Source organism: Meles meles, chromosome 7 (genome assembly GCF_922984935.1).
Source record: "Meles meles chromosome 7, mMelMel3.1 paternal haplotype, whole genome shotgun sequence".
NCBI classification, from domain to species: Eukaryota; Metazoa; Chordata; class Mammalia; order Carnivora; family Mustelidae; genus Meles; species Meles meles.
The window spans coordinates 85,284,804-85,300,550 of NC_060072.1; the positions used below are offsets into that span (position 1 = coordinate 85,284,804).

The following is a 15,747-nucleotide window of genomic DNA, read 5'->3' on the forward strand; positions in this document are numbered from 1 at the left end:
TATCCATAGGCCCCAGTCGAGGCTTGCGGGGCCTAAGGGACTTGCATGAGGTTCACAGCCAGGAAGTGGACTGGAACCTGGGGCTTGTGTCTTTTCCACTAAGTCACACCATCTTGTCCTTCTGTCCCCTCAAGCCCTGGGGCCCAGCAGGCTGAGTGGGCTCCTCCCCATCCTCCTCCAGGAGAAGCTGGCAACTCAGCTGGGGAGACACAACTGAGGTTTGCACTGTGGGGCGGGGGGGGGGGTCCCAAGGCCAAGCTTCTTGGCGACCAGATGTCACCCCCAGGTGGTAGCATAGGTCTTCTGTGGTGACAGACCTGGTCATGAGAAAGGGCTCTGGGCAGGGCTAGGCCAGGAGGGCCCAGGGAACATCAGGCCCAGCTGCCACAGCCATCCTCACTCATGGTCCTGAGCTGGCCACTGCCACCTTCCCCAGGACTGGGGCAGTGCCTCTCCTCCCAGCCTAGCCCTCATTCCCTACCTCTCCCCCTGAGCCGGGCCCTCCTTACATTTAGCGGAAACATGGTAGCCACCCAGTGGGGCTGGGTGACCCTCGGCGGCATCAAACCCAGCTGACACCAGGACCAGGTCCGGAGAGAACTCTCGGGCGATGGGCATCACGACCATCCTGTGTGGGGGCCAGACGCAGGAGCTCAGCACTCTGTGCGGGGCTGCCAGGGATGGGCCCCTTCCTACCAGCTTTACCGTGAGTACCCTGCTCTTGGGACTCCAAGTCACCCAATCTCCCAGCAGGATAAGTGGATCTAGCCTCTCTGACCTGGCTGGCCACCCATATCCACAGTCTAAGGACTTAGCCACCCAGAGCTCTTAACTGGGAAGGGGCAGGAAGGAGTTAGTGATGGGGTCCCAAAGGAGAAGAAAGAAGAGTGTGTGTATATGTGCATGTGTGTGTGTGTGTGTGTGTCTGTGGGGTGCGGTGGGGCAGGGCCACAGTGGGGGCAGGTCACTAAGCCTTGGGGACTGAAACTACTGGGACGCAGCTGCCACTCACTTCGGACTGGGTTGACCACACCTCACCTCTCGCCCCCTGAGAGCTGACTCTGCTGAGGTCCTGGGCCACCCAGATTCATTCTCTTATCCTCTGCCCCTGCCGGCCCCCCACAGCTGCCTCCTTCCATCCCTCACCCAACTCTGAGGTCCATTTTGATGTGTTTCAAAGTCCTGGGCTCAGGGCACACAGACACTAGGAAGCCCAGGCTGGGGCTTCTCCAGAATTAGCTCTCATGGAGACTATTTCCAGAAAAGTATTTGAGACCTACTTCCAGGGTTCTCCTTTCCCAAATGGAGTATAGGCACCCCAGGGGGAAACATAAGGGCCCCTAAACAGAACCCAAAGCCCTTTCTAGAATGTGCTTTCTTAAGCAACTCCCCCAATATGAACATCATCTGCTTTCTTCCTCCACAATTTAAATTTCTTATCTCTCGCGCAAAGCCCACCTCCTCCAAGCAGCCTTCCTTGACTGAATGTAGCAGCTATGCTCACTTCACCCTGCCTATCTTCTGGCACTCAGTTCAACATTGGCTCTGGGTAACACGTGACTTGATAAAGTACCCCTGACTTTTTCACTGTGTCTCCTGTCTTTTCATGGGGACTGGAGGCTCCTAGAGGCCACATGTAACAGTGCCTTTCCTTTTATTTGTCACAGTCTAAAAGGCCTACCCTAGGACTGGCTTATAATGTCCAATAACTGGATGAGGACCGGCTGCCAAACCAACCCATCACCTCCAGCCTGGTACTGTTGGGACAAGAGGCACGAAAGAGTGGCCTTGCTGAGTGGACCTCCTCTGGGCCCCAAGAGCACTCACCTGAAGGCGGCCAGGTACTCAGGATCCCCCATGGGGGGGTCCAGGCCTCCAGCCCAGGCCACATTGACATTGAAGCCCTCACCGCTACCAGCTCCCACCTGCAAAACAGAAGGCAAGAGAGACCAGAGGAGAGCAGGGTCCCAGGAGAGGAACCCCAGGACGCCAGCACTGCGAGAGCGGCTCGCCTGACCTTTTCACTTCCATATAGAGGAAGGGAGCATCAGAGAAGCTAACCAACCTGCCCAGGATCCCAGAGCTAGTTGGGACACAGGCATAGCCAACGGGGCTGGAAGGGAGCATGCAGTTACCTCATCCACGGCCCCGCTTCCTGGGAAGAAGTTGCCGTCATCATGGCGATGCAAGGAGATGTAGAGCACACTGGGGTCCTGATAGAAGGTCTGCTGTGTGCCGTTGCCATGGTGAACGTCCTGGGCAGGGGGATGGACAACAGATTAGGGAAGGCCTGAAGGCACGCCGATGGGGGCTGGCACAGCTCACGGAGATTTCAAGGGTCCATTGTCTGAGGGTCAGGACCCTAGACTGGGAGTAAGGAGGCTGGGGTTCCCAGAGCTACACTGTTGAGTTGTCCCAAGTAGTCCTCTGGCCCTCTCTGTGCTTCTCCGTGTGCATACATCTGGGCACACAGCCCTGGACCAGGGAGACTATACCGTGAGACTCTGAAGGGGAGGAGGCACGCCAAGGGCCAACTGGCCAGCGGGCGTAAGACATGTATGGCAGAAGAGGGGTAAGTCCAGGCCTACGTGTGTCAGGAACCTTCACTAATGCATCTTGTCCGCAGTCAAGGAGTGATAAGGTGATCGGAAACCAAGCTCGGTTATGGAGGGGCAGGTCGGTGAGGCCTGGGACCACCACTGCTAGGAAGAGCTGTGGTCTGACACTTGGTAAGTCATAGGACCGTGTGTGGGCACAAGGGTAGAAAGTTCCTCTGCAGTCAACGGCTGTAGAGGCATATCACACTCGCAGATGCTCAGGCAGAGTGTCCGGCTTAGGTGCATGGACTCCAGAGCTAACTGGCCTGGGCTCAAGTCCCAGTCTCGGGATTTACCAGATGTGTGACTGTGTACGAGTTACTTAACATCTCTGGGCTCACCTTCTTCATCTGAAACCAGGTAACAGTAAGGCTCAGACCTATCACAGGTCAAACTGCAGGGTCTAGATGTGATTAGGGGCACGTTGAGGTGACCTGCTATCCCTGTGACTGTAGGGGCAATGCAGTGACACCTGCAGAAAGAAGCCACTGGAGGCCAAAGAGCACTAAGTGGGAGTTCATGATGGCTTAGGGCCTTCCCACACGCAGTTGCCTCCGGGCCTCCCGGCAACCCCCCAGTGTGGCTCTTATCTTCGCCCATATTTTATATACAGAGGGACGTGGAGGCCCAGGAGGCTCATGCAGAACTCGGACGGGAAGACAGATCCTCTGCTGCCAGGCTTGGGGCTCTTTCTACAGGGCTCTCGGATCTGAAGGGGCCAGGAACCAGGAACCGGGACCTACCCAGTCCATAATGAGGATCTTGTTGGCCTTGCCCTGTTGTTGAAGCTGCCGGCAGGCGATGGCCACGGAGTTGAAGAAGCAGAAGCCCCTGGGAGGAAGAGAGAGAGGGGCTCTGCCTGGCCATTCTTCCCGTGTCTTCACCTCTCCCGTTTCCTCTGGCCGCCCCGGTCCGGCCCGGCCCCAGAAGGCCCAGGGGACAGAGGGGGGAATGCACCCCTGCCCCCGATCTCACCCCCTCCCTGACCTCCCCCCAGCCTTACATGGCTGTGGAATGGTCAGCATGATGTCCTGGGGGCCGAACCACTGCAAAACCATTCTGGAAACAGAAAGAATGCTTGTCAGCCAAACGGCCGGCACTCAGACCCACATCTCCATGAAGCTGCCCCAAGCCCAGGCTCATGCCTCGAGAAGGGGCCATAGGACAACAACTGTCAGCAGATCTGACTGCGGTCAGGCAGGATCTGAGGTGCCCCGAGGCCTGGCGGGTGCTTTTAGGGTGACAGTGAACACCCCCCACCCTGATGTGTCCTGACTCTCATCACTTTATAACAAGAGCTACTGTTTGTCGGGCAGAAACTCCATACGCGGCACTGTGCCCCAGCACTCCATAAACGCGGGACTTCATCCTGATAGCTCCCTGAGGTAAATGTCGCCTAATCCTCACAACGTCTCCATGAGAGAAACAGGGTTTTCTCTAGTTCACAGCTGAGGAGAATCTGAAGCTTGGGCAAGTTAAGTAGCTTGTGGGAAGTTGCCTTCTGTCAAAGGGTGAAGCCAGAAGGTACAGCCCAGCATCCAGCTCTTTATTGCACACCACTCTGAGGAGCCGGGACACTGGACACATGCCCCCCTTGGGCTGTGAGCTCTTCAACAGCAGGGGGTTCGGGCCTCAGCACAAGCCCCTGTTAGGTGCCCGGCCCAGAGTGAAAAGCACAGGCACCAACCCGGTCTATAAAACCTCGGATGGCAAAGAACAGATCCGCTGACGGAAGAGGTCCAGAGATGCTCTGCAACTGCCCGGGGGTCACACAGTAGGTCTATGTGTGAAACGATCCTGAATAATTACGACTCTGGTCTCTTGGAGACCAGCGGCTTGACCCCCAGCAAACAGCATGAGCCTAAGGTTCGAACCTCAGCTTCGTTGCCAGAACTCGATTTCCCTTCCAAACCTCTGAGGTGCTATCCAAGAGGAGTGAGAGGCCTGCGGTTCTGGGTTTGACCTTCCCTACTGCCCTATCCTGCTACCCTCTCTGTGGCTGACTCACCCTCCACTCATAGCTCCTACCTTTAGCTCACGGGAAGCTACTTTGAAGGCGAGGTCAGTGACACTTCCGGCGGCCCAGCGGGCTGCGTTGGAGGAATGCAGCTCGTTCCAGATGGTATCGGTATCCACCTGTGGGGGCCAGAGTCAGGGCCTGCATCATCCAAGGCCCCCACAGAAACCAGGGCCCACTTGGGCAGTGCCCACCCCACGGCCAGGACCCCAGGGGCAGGGAACTGGGCAGACAGCGCTGCCTCCCCAGGGCCCCACCACCCAAAGGCAAGGCCTCCTGCGTCCCCCAATCCCAGCATGACTTCTCCTTCCCAGCTTCAGTCCATATCACCAGCCCGTATCTGGCCAGCACTCTGCCAGCAGCATCGCGCCTGCCTCCCCAGTCAGAGGAGGGGGCATGGCGTTACCTGGGCGGGACTTGGGGTTTGGACCGGGAGGGGGTTTTAAGCCCCAGCTGACTCTGCTCAGGCCCTGCGGGACGGTCGGAGCTCGAGGGGCCGTCTGCACCACTGTCTTCCACTCAGGGCCCCTAGCCCAGGCTGGGAGGCCCCCCAAACCCAGTCCCTGGGCCTCAAGGCTAGGGAGGGGCCGGGGGGCATGATGGGGAGATGGGGAGGGCGAGGCGGACCAAGAGAGGCGAGGAAGGCAGAGAGAGTCGCAAGAGGCTGGAGAAAGAGAGAGAGAGAGACAGACAGAGAGGGAGAGGAGGGAGGAGAAAACAGAAGCAACAACAGTTGGAAAAATCAGAAAGTGGCAAGAAATGGGAAGTTGTGAACAGGGCGCTGACTGGCTCCCCAACAGCCCCCCAGCTACAGCTCCCACTTCCCTCCAGAACTAGGCCTCCATCCCCTGCCTCTATACTCTGGGCTGGGACACCACCAGAGGAGGCAAGGAGCCCACTAAGCAGGGTGAACTGGGAGGAGGGGAAGCTGGGCTGTGGGAGAAAATTGCCTGGGTCACCAAGGACCTTGGAGGCACCCCCACAGCCCCAGGCCAAGCAGCCCGACTCAGCCCGAAGGGCGGCGTGGAAGGGTGAATCCCAACCACCACCACGGCTTTACAAAGGGAGATAATCCCCTGCTCTTTGAGCCTCACTCCACATCTACCGAACACCGTCTAAGTGCAAGGCAAAGGGCTCCCCGCTCAGGAGACACTGATGGGTAGAGGACACACCTGGCCACAAGGAGCTTCTAGCCGGCAGAGGAGCATTATGGGAGAGCCCCCGGCCCAACAGGTCTGGCAGGACCCCAAGAACAAGCAGGTAGGGGCTGGGCCTGGGAGAACAGAAGGGAGGAGCTCCGAGAGCCCAGGGCAATGGGCGCTCAAGCCCCCCGGGCACACTTACCCCTACCCCACCACAGGGCAGCATCACAAACATCCGCTGTGCCAGGAGCCCTGTGGGGAGAGGCCCAGTGTGTGTGAGCCCAGAAGCCTCTCAGCTCTGGCCTGAGGGGGGCTGGGGCCGGGGAGTTGGGGAAGGGGGACAGCGGGCGGCAGGGGGACTCCCAGGATGCCCGAGGGGCGGGCTGCGTGGGGTTGGGACAAGAGAACACAGCAGTTAGCTGGATCAGAGGAGGCGTGGGGATCCCGGGAGCATTGGGGCCCCTACCTGCCAGCTTCCCGTTGTCCAGTTTGAGGCGGCTGAGCGGGTTGGTGCCATAGAGGAGCACGTGCCGCTCCGAGTGCACGGACTGCAGCTCCTCCAGGGAGGCCTTCCGGCCCCGGAGACACTGAGAACGGGCCCATAGAGCTCCTGAGCCCGGGCTCCCCCCACCCTTGCCCCTGCACGCTTCCTCCCTGCCACAACCACCGCCCACTCAGGCCCCTCATCTCCCGCCCCTGCGGTCCCACGTACCCCCACGCTGCCTCCTCACCTCGCACTGGCTCCGGAGCCCCCGCTCCTGCAGCCGGGACCAGATGCTCTGGATCCGGCCCGCGTGCTCCGGGTGCCTGCTGTTGTCCCCGCAGGAGCACTGGTGCTTCAGCATGACCGAGTCGTAGACCAGCCCTGCCGAGAGCAGGACTCAGGGTCCAGAGCCCAGGGGTCCCCTCTTCCCCCCAGGGCTGCACACACCACACCCACATGGAGTCAGACCTGACGTCCCATCGCCCCCAGACTCACCCAGCCCCACATCCCCATCCAGCCCCTCAGCCTTTCACACACATATACACGCACGCACACACACACACACACACAGGTGTGCCCCAGCCAACACCTCCACCACAGAGCCCCTGACTTCCTGCCACCCTGACCCTCCACACATGGCTTCCTGTGGTCACCAAGACCTCGAGAGGGCCTAATGTTGGGGTCTCACGCTGAATGTTCACAGCCTAGCCAGGCTGCCACAGGGGTATGAGAGGAGAAAGAATTCCTCAGAAAGCCCCAAGCCAAGAGCTGGGACGCTCACAGTGACGCGGAGCCATGTGACAAGACAGATGCAGTTTTGGGGAAGTGACTATTTTGGGTTGACCAGCAGGCCGCCTAGAGTGCCCTGCACACGGTTGACGGGTCACTTTCAGCATGCCTCAGGACACTGGGATCTTCAAAATGCTCACCCCACTTGACCCAGGGAGGCCACTCCTTAAGAGCAGCCGCTGGGAAACAACACCAGGGATGAGCGAAGATTCACGGACAAGAAATTCTCATGGGGAAAAATGAGTGGACACCTATCTGCCCCACCAATAAGAAATAGTCAAAAAAATAAATAAATACTGTGATGAAATACTATAAATTTTTAAAGGTTAATTGTATCATGACGTATTCATAATATATTAACAGAATAAAGCAGGGCTCGACACGCAACGAGTGTGTGTGGTATCTACACAGCCTTCCAGAACAAAGGTGGCGCTGAACTACACAGCAGCACTTAGGAGAGGTGGCTTTGGGGTGGTGGGAGACCGGTTGGCTATTTTTATTGTATTCTTATGTTTTTTGGTGTTTTTCAAAATTTCTAAAATACTTTTGAGTTCTTTCTTTACCAACAGAGCAACCATAATAAATATCACTTTTGAAAGGTCGGGGGAGGTCTGGGTTGTCAGGAGACCCAGATCCTTAACCTGGCTTGACCCTCAGCTTGCTCTTTGACCACAAGCTTGTCACCTTAGTTCCGAGCCCAGGTGTCCTCATCTGCACAGTGAGGACCACCACCCACTCCAACTCCTTCATGGGACACCGTGAGGCTGTGACAAGGCCAAGCAAGTGCTCTGTGGCCTCGAACAATGTCTCAAGTGACAGCAAGACCAGACATGGACTTATGCCTGAGCCCCTGTGGGCCCCCTGCCCCTTCTCCTGTCCCACCCTGATCTCGGCCTTACCTGTGGTGAAGGGCAGGCTCCTGGCAGGGGTCTCTGAGCTGGGCAGGACACGGGCCTGACTGGCGGGCTCTGGAGTTGGCAGTGAGGCAGGTGCGGCCGGGGATGACTGAGCCCTGGACAGGGGCCGGTGACTGCCCTGGGCCAGGGGAAGCAGTACAGAGTCCCCAGTTCCTCCCCGGGAGAGCCGTCCAGCCAGTCGCTGCTGCTCCCAGAGGAACACCTGAGGGACACAGGGGGCCTCAGTCTCCAGGTCTCAGGATTCTGCTCCATCTGCTGCTGCCCAAGGCCTTGGAAACCCTCTGGGCAGATCCCTTTTGGGAGAGATTCTTAGCTCTGCCTCCTGGCAGGGCTCTGGTCTTTGATCTCTGAACCCTCGGCCCCCCACACCACTGCCAGAAGTCTGCAGCCCAGAATGACCACCCTGTGCCACCAGACTTTCTCAGACCCTTGGGACTCCAAAGCCAGAACCCAGGTAAGGGGCCTCAGGCCGACTGCCCAAGGACACAGGGGCGTGCATGAGCCACTGCACATGTGTGGACTGTTGCCATGCATGGTGGGTGAGCTGTGTCCCCGCCACTTGCCATTCATGAAGTCCTAAGCCCCGCCCCAGTACCTCAGAATGTGACCTTATTTGGAGACAGGTAATTACAGAGATAATCAAGTTAAAATGAGGTCATTAGGGTGAGCTTTAATCCAGTATGACTTTTGTCCTTATACAAAGGGAAAAGTTGGACCCAGGCAGGCAGAGGGGGAAGATGGTGTGAGGACGCAGGGAGAAGACGGCCATCTACAGCTGAGGACAGAGGCGGGAGCAGCCCTTCCTTCATGGCCTTGGGAAAGACAAACCCCAGTGTCGGCCTTTCGGCCTCCAGAACAGTGAGACGACGTACTTCTGTCGTTGTAGGCGCTGGGTCTCTGGTCCTTGCTCCAGGAGCCCCAGCAAACTCAGCCCCCATGACTTGCCTCACACTGAGAGTCCTGCCCACACCTGGCTCTGCCCCGTTTCCGGTCCCAGACCCCGTCCTGGACACCAGACAACGGGTCACAGGGGAGAGGGGCTGGGGCAGGGACGTGCACGGCTTGGTGAGAGGACAGCCTCAGCACCGGACAAGGGACATGGCTTCCCCCAAGACTGGCAGGCTGCCGGAGAGTGCCTGTGTGTGTGCACGTACACACACGTGTGCATGGCGGGGGCATGTCTGCACCTTAGTACGATCTGGTAGGGCAACCTGGGTCCCAGACTTGCCTCCTGCACTGAGGAGCTGGCTCCCTCCCTCCCATCTATGCTAGGCCCAGGGTCTCCCGACTACACCTTCCAGGGACGTGGGCGCTGCCATACCTGCTGGTGCTGCTGGAGGGGAACAGGGCCTCTGGCTTCATGCTGCCCGTGGCTTGACTCCCTGTGTTCCAGGCCGTCGTCCCCCACTGGCCCCACTCCCCCACCGTCTGTCTCTAGGTCCTCGGCGGAGGGTATCTGCCGCAGTCGGGGCTTCTCACTGGGCTTGGCTGGCCTCTGGGGAAGGGAGATGCCCACTGAGAAGCCATGCTGGGATGCAAGCTATGCGGTGGGCCATGGTGGGCTGTGCTGTGTGGCCACTCATCTTGTTGGGCCACACGGCTCTGGGCCCGTGGGAGCCATATCCTGTCTCTGGCCCTCCAGGTCCCAGCCCTTCCTGCGCCTCCCTTCTTTCAGCCCCCAGAGGCCCAGTGAAGCAACCCCTCATCACCTCCCCTAGCCAGTTCCCCTCACCTTGATCAGCTGGACGTGAGGTTTGAGCCGTTCCAGGCGGGGCTGCAGGGGGCCCAGCGGTGGGGGGGCGGTGGCGCTTGGGGGCAGGGGCTCTGAGCGGGTCCGGCTTAGTGGCCGGTGGAGGCCTGACCCAGAGAGCCGCTCGGTGGTCAGTAAGGACTGGGCAAAGTGGAAGGGCAGGGGCCCAAGCCCGGGCACTGGAAAGAATGGGGTGTGGGTGGGGCATAAGGAGGGAACCAAAGGGAGGAATGGAAGGAAGCAAAGGCACGGGGTGGTGGGGGGCACGGGCTCAGTGGGGAGACACGCAGGATGAGGGGCTGCAGAGGGGGCAGGAAGGAAGGAAGGGACCCTTCCCAAGCTTGGCCCTTAGCAGGATGCAGGGACCAGCCCCTCCCCTGGAGAAGCCTTGGAACTCACCAGTCAGCAGAGGGGCGTGAGAAACTGAGGGATCCAAGAGGAGGATGGGCTGTAGTCGAGAGGGCAAGGGGCCTCCAGCCTCAGGCTCCAGGCCATGGGGCAGGAAGAGGGGAGCATGGGGGCTCCCCAGGACCGGCCCCCGAGGGCCCAGAGTCGGATGGGTCCTACGGTCAGCATCAGCCTAGGGGGAGGCAGGGAGAAGTCACAGGGGGTAAGATCCCCCAGAGAGAGAGCAGTGAAGGTGCTGGGGTGAGGTGGTAGGAGAAGGGAGAGAAAGAAGCTGGGGGCTTGCAGTGGGGGGGGAGGGCGCCTCAGCCACTCACCCTGGCAGGGGCAGGTAGCCCCAGCGTGATTGCGGGCAGCAAGGACACTGTCGGCAAGGCGAACGGGGCCAGAGAGGTCTCCTGCAGCCGCAGCCGCTGGCCCAAGAGCGCCTGCCATGGGGAGCAGGGCAGGGGTCACCGGTCCCAGACCTCTACCCCAGGCCTGCCTTCCCCAGAACCCCCAGGAGGCTCAGGTCCGGGCTGCCCAGACGCTGCGGCCCCAGCTCGGTCAGGGCTACTTGCTGAGAAGAAGGCTGAGCCTCAGAACTGCCCCCGAGAGCCCGGCCTGGCAAGGGCTTACCTCGGAGCCCAGGACTGGGTTGGGGCCGTGCTCGCTGTCATTGGGGGAGCTGCAGCCCGACGCTGGCGTGCTGCTGCTACTTGGGGAAGAGTCTAGGGGCAGCCGAGAGGGAAGCACAGTCAGAGGCCCTGTATGGCCGGGACAGTGGGGCCAGTCCCCCTTCCCCAGGGGGGTGGCCTCTGCGTCCTGCTTTCTTCCCAGAAGGGCAGGAAGAAGGAAGGCCACCACTCATCTCCAGTGCCTTTGCCCACTTTTTTAAGGTGCCCCTTCTTCAAGGGCACCTTAGCCAACAGAGCAGGGGCTGGCTTTCGGCCTCAATCAGCCCCCCTGGCAAGTGTGTTGGACACAGGCTGTATAACCACACATAGTCGCCCTGTCTGGGCAGGCCCCGACCCAAAGGGACGACACGGGCCACCCCGCCCGCCCTGCTGGCCCTCACCGCCAAGGGTCTCGGCGGGCCGCCGCCGCAGGCTGGGCGGGGCGCTCTCCTTTCTGAGCAGGGGGTTCTTCCTCCGCTCCAGGGACTTCTTGGGCTTGTAGCGTAGCTTCAGGTTGGGCTCAGAGACTGTGGGAGCACCGGTGTTACTTGGCCCCACACCACCCTCCTCCCTCCCAGTCACCTCTGGGCGAAGGCCAGAGAGGGCGGCATCAGGGAGAAAAGCACGGTGAGCTGACCTGCTGCAGCCCCACGGGCTCTCCCGCTCCTCCAGGCTCCTGACCCTGCCCTAGAGCGTCCTCACCTGCCTGTCCCACTCACCTGTCTTTCGGAGAGGGAAGTGTTCTGGGGGGTCATTGGGCAGGCTGGGAACAGGAGGCAGAAAGCTGCTGAGCATAGAGCGAGCAGCTCCTTCCGTCTCCAAGGGCTCGAGAGTTCTGTGGAGGGAAAGCCAAGGTGGCTTCAGAGGGGCAGGGATGCCCAGAGGCCTGGCAGCAGAAGGCTCTGCAAAGGGCTCTTCCTGAGCCTGGGCCCCCAGACCCTGCCAGGAGAGGCAGTCGCTGACAGGGCCAGGCAGCGTGTGGCCGTCAAGAATAGGGGTATCTCCAGGTGGCGGCACCGGGCCAGCCTCCCTGCCAGCTGCTGGTTAGGCAGGCCTCCATCTAAGCTTAGGAGCCAGGGTCCCAGGACTTGGGTGTGGGCCAGTCACAGTGGGGACTCTGTCTCCTGTGGGAGGAAACTGCTCTAGGAATCAGGATATTTTTGTTCTTTGGGGAAGTCCTGAAGAGAAAAGGGACTTGTGTAGGATGAAGAAAGCCAGCGTGGCATGTCTGTGCGGGGGTGGGGGGGACAGGTAGGAAGGGCTTCAGGTGGGGTCGGGAGTGATAATTAAAGGAGAAAAGGGGGCAGGTGGGAGGAGAGAGGTTGGGCAGCGTTGTAATTAGAAGTGAGGGGGATGGGTCTGCTGACAAGCAGCCGGGAGGCAGGTGGAGTGAGTAAGAGGGCTCATGGGGTGGACACTTCAGGAGGAGGCACGACAGGGACACAAGGGAGCCGTTGGGACAGCGTTACCTGTAGGGAATGCTGGGACTGTTGGAATGGACTGTTCTCTCTAGGGCTGCCTGCTGCTTCTTTAGAATCACTTCTGCCAGCTTCTGCTTGACCACACTGCTGGCCACGGCACCTGGGGCAGGGCAGTCAGGAGTGGGTCGGGGGCAGGTGGACGGTGGCCTCCCTGGCCCACTGCCTGCCCACAGCCCTGTCCCGACCAAGAGCCAAGCCTGGTGCCCCGCCCCTTCCGCAAAGCCTCCAGACCCCCACCCACACTCACAGACGACTCACTGCAAGCAGAGGGAGGCCCCCGGCCAGAGTAACTCCCGCCCCAGCCCTCACACGCCACCCTGCCTTCTGCGGCGGGCCCTGGACCCCGGCCTGGGGAGGCCTCCATCCTTGCTTACTTCGCTTGCTCTTGTCCTTGTTGAGAAGCTGCCGCAGCTCCTGCTCCTGGGGCCCCACCTGCAGCTGGGGCACCGGCGTGTCCATGGGGAGCTATTGGAAGGGCCGGCCGCCCAGGAAGGGGCAAGGAGTTGAAGACTGAGCCGAGGGTCTGGGGAGGCGGAAGGGAGGGTGGGAGGCTGGGGGCTGAACTCAAGGCCGCCGCAGGGGCAGGGAGCGCAGACCTTACCCTCATGGACTCGGCGGAGCGTGGCTGCAGGCCTGCGAAGAACAGGTGATGGTGCAGGCGCTGCGGGTGCTGCAGGGCGAGCAGCGCGGGCTCCGGCGGGGGCTCCACCGCGGGCCGCTGGCCCACCCGCAGGTCCATGGGCTGGGGCTGAAGGCTGGGCGTGTCCGCGCGGGGCCTGGGGCGGCCTGCGGGCACACATAGGGGGGCACGCTCAGGGCCCGCTCAGCCTCCTACAGGTTCCCTGGGCCACAGCGGGACACTGTGTAGGGACCTTTCCTCTGTCACTGTGGTCCCACGGGATAGGTACCTCCAGCTCCATTTCACGGCGGGGGGGGCGAGAGGGGCGGAGGGCAGGCGTGGAGCCAGGTGGGGTTAGACCATGGAGGCTGTGCCGGAAAGGACCCTCCTGATCCCGAGCACCATGCTTTTCCACTAACTGGTGTTGCTGCCCCAGGGCAGGGGCTGGGAGCTAGGAAGATTGAGTGACAAGCCCTGCGGGGGAACATTCTGGGCCCTGCCATCTCCTTCCCTTCTTCCCGCCGGAATAAAGATTTGGTCAGGCTGCTGCCCTCAAAGACAGTGATCCGCCAGTCCCCTTTGTTCAGCCTCCAGCCCCACCCCGGCCTCGTGGGCTCTCCCAGGTGCCAGCCCCCACCCCATGCTCTACCCGGGGCCAGAGGCTAAAGCAGCTGCGCCTTGAAGGGACAGCAGCCCAGGCCCACCACCCCGAGCCTGCACGGCCCTATTCGCTGGGCAACCTCCTCAGTTCACTGGGCCCCTACACCCCTGGGGCCTGCTCCAGGCCCATCCCTGTGAGGACGGCAGGCCCAGCCGCCTCTTCTCAAGTGTGCTCTGAGCCCACACCAGGAGCACTTTTCCAGGGCCGTGGGGGCAGGAGCTATTTCTCACTGGCTGCCAGACCAGGTTCTAGGCCCACACAGCCAGCTGGGCCAGGCTGGACTGAGCGGCTGGAGCGTCTGCAGGGCCGTTATCCTGGGGCACGGGAAGCTGGTGGGGGTGAGAGCAGGGGCCCTAGGACAGAGCACACAGTTGGGGAAACCTTTCTGGAGAGGCCTCCTTCGGCTCGTCCACCAACACGCGGCGGCCCCCATCAGGCAGCCACAGGCTGAGGGGCGCTGGAAGGCTCTGTGACGGAGCAGCAGCCGAGCAGTCGGGGGACGCAGTCTCCAGACCCAACTCATCCGTTACCAACCGTTACCAATCGTTCCCTTCGATCTAGGGCACACATGCGGGCATGCCTGCAAAACCCTTCTGCCCTGAAACTCCCACAGGCCCTGGGAGGTGGTTATTGCTATTCCATTATCCCAAGTGTGGAAACTGAGCTCAGGGGAAGGGACCTCGCCAAAGCCATCCAGCGAGAGGCATGGTGAACGTGGGTGCGGGGCCTGCCGAGGCCACTGCTCTGGCTCCCTTGTCCCCTGGACTTTCAGGAAGTCAGCACTCCTCCCGGGGCTTTCTTGCTGGGTAGAGGGACAGGGTCTTGCACTAGGGGCATCTGCTCTAAGGTTCTCTGCCCAGCAGCTAGAGACAAGAGGGGAGCCAAGCAGGGAGGTGCCCACCACGACTGTCCAGATAGTAAGAGACCAGAGGGGATGGCTGTGCCTCCAAACATGCCCTGTGCAGGCCATGCATGGCCTCCATGCCCCCACTCCTGCTCACACATCCACTCGGGGAACCCAGATTCTCATTCGGCTTGAGTTCGGGCCTCTGAGGCTAACACACTCGTCTACATCTGGTGTCTTGGCTTCCTGGGGTGACTCCTCCGATGAGGTAAGAGGGACCTCAGAGAACCCCAGGCAGGCCGCAGGACACAGGGCTTGCTGCCTTGGCCTCGCATGGCCCGAGAGGCCCCATCCCTCCCTCCGAGTGCAGGGCTGCCGAGAATGTGGGAGGGACTCTGCCAGCAACTCTCAGAATGGGGTTCTGGGTCATTTAGCATGTGGGGGATCTCCACGATCTGGCTAAGCCAGTTTCCCTTTGTCTCCTACATCTGAACACAACCCTTGCTCTCAGCCGTCAAGCCCCATCCTGCCGCAAGCCCACGTACCCTTCACCCTCTGAGCGTGTGCTTGCAATGACCCTGGCGGTAACGCCCTCACCCCCTCAGAGTCCACTTTTCCAGATCCTACCCTTTCTTCCAAGTCCAGCTGGAATCTTCCCTCTTCCCTGCACTCAGCCCACCGCCCTGTGTCCCTCCCTTCTCTGGATTCCAATCCCATTGACGGTTCGGTGCCCTCTAAGCCCAGCGTGGGTGGGACCATCGGAGTCCAGCTCCAAGGGCAGGAACTCAGTTTTGTTTACTTCTCACGACCCCAGCACCTAGAATGGTACCCAGCACATGACAAGAACCTAGTAAATACTGGCTGAATCGATGAATAAATGTCTATATCTGCCCCCTTAAAATGCCTAGGGAGTGCCCGGGCACAGGAATGGGGTTCATCAATGTTTCTTTTTCCAATTTCTGTTGTCTTCTTTTTTTATATTAAATATCTAGGAGGACTACGTGGCAACAGGTACGGATTTAGTGTTTCTTGACTGAAGGGATGAACTCTGTCCACTGTGCCCTCATTTGGCCCTGGTCACATACGGCATTCCCCTCCTGGTGTGTCCGGTCTCCCCAGCCTGCCTATAAGCTTTTGGACAACCAGGAGCAAAGCAAAGAAGACACCCAGTCCTCACTCCTCCCCGCCATACGGAACTGCGAGGCGTCAGGCACCCGGGAGGCCCTCTGAGGACACTGGCCGAGGCCATCAGCCACTCCAGCCCTGGCCCTAGGGCCACATCCTAAACCAGAAAACGGCCAAATGGCAGAGGAGGCAAGGGGCAGTGAGAGAACCCAGGAGAGGGATCCTTTCCCTCCCCGCAGCCCGTCCCAACAGCAAGAGGC

At 60.4% G+C, this 15,747-nt stretch overlaps 1 protein-coding gene across 4 annotated transcripts in view; it reads right to left on the reverse strand.

Moving 5' to 3' along the window:
• HDAC7 (histone deacetylase 7) overlaps nt 1-15,747 on the reverse strand; it is a 36,675-nt gene that overhangs the window by 4,373 nt on the left and 16,555 nt on the right. For 3 of the 4 annotated variants that reach the window (XM_046010926.1, XM_046010927.1, XM_046010925.1), the window contains exons 3-22: nt 12,840-13,024; nt 12,613-12,703; nt 12,227-12,338; nt 11,477-11,592; nt 11,159-11,284; nt 10,720-10,811; nt 10,419-10,529; nt 10,096-10,276; nt 9,679-9,875; nt 9,268-9,441; nt 7,929-8,148; nt 6,488-6,621; nt 6,223-6,343; nt 5,959-6,008; nt 4,626-4,733; nt 3,601-3,656; nt 3,341-3,428; nt 2,136-2,255; nt 1,828-1,925; nt 510-628 (exon numbers count right to left, since the gene is read on the reverse strand). In XM_046010926.1, the coding sequence (XP_045866882.1) occupies nt 510-628; nt 1,828-1,925; nt 2,136-2,255; nt 3,341-3,428; nt 3,601-3,656; nt 4,626-4,733; nt 5,959-6,008; nt 6,223-6,343; nt 6,488-6,621; nt 7,929-8,148; nt 9,268-9,441; nt 9,679-9,875; nt 10,096-10,276; nt 10,419-10,529; nt 10,720-10,811; nt 11,159-11,284; nt 11,477-11,592; nt 12,227-12,338; nt 12,613-12,703; nt 12,840-13,024 (2,499 nt within the window). The remainder of the gene's footprint in view (nt 1-509; nt 629-1,827; nt 1,926-2,135; nt 2,256-3,340; nt 3,429-3,600; nt 3,657-4,625; nt 4,734-5,958; nt 6,009-6,222; nt 6,344-6,487; nt 6,622-7,928; nt 8,149-9,267; nt 9,442-9,678; nt 9,876-10,095; nt 10,277-10,418; nt 10,530-10,719; nt 10,812-11,158; nt 11,285-11,476; nt 11,593-12,226; nt 12,339-12,612; nt 12,704-12,839; nt 13,025-15,747) is intronic. The other variant, XM_046010928.1, reaches the window with a different exon arrangement.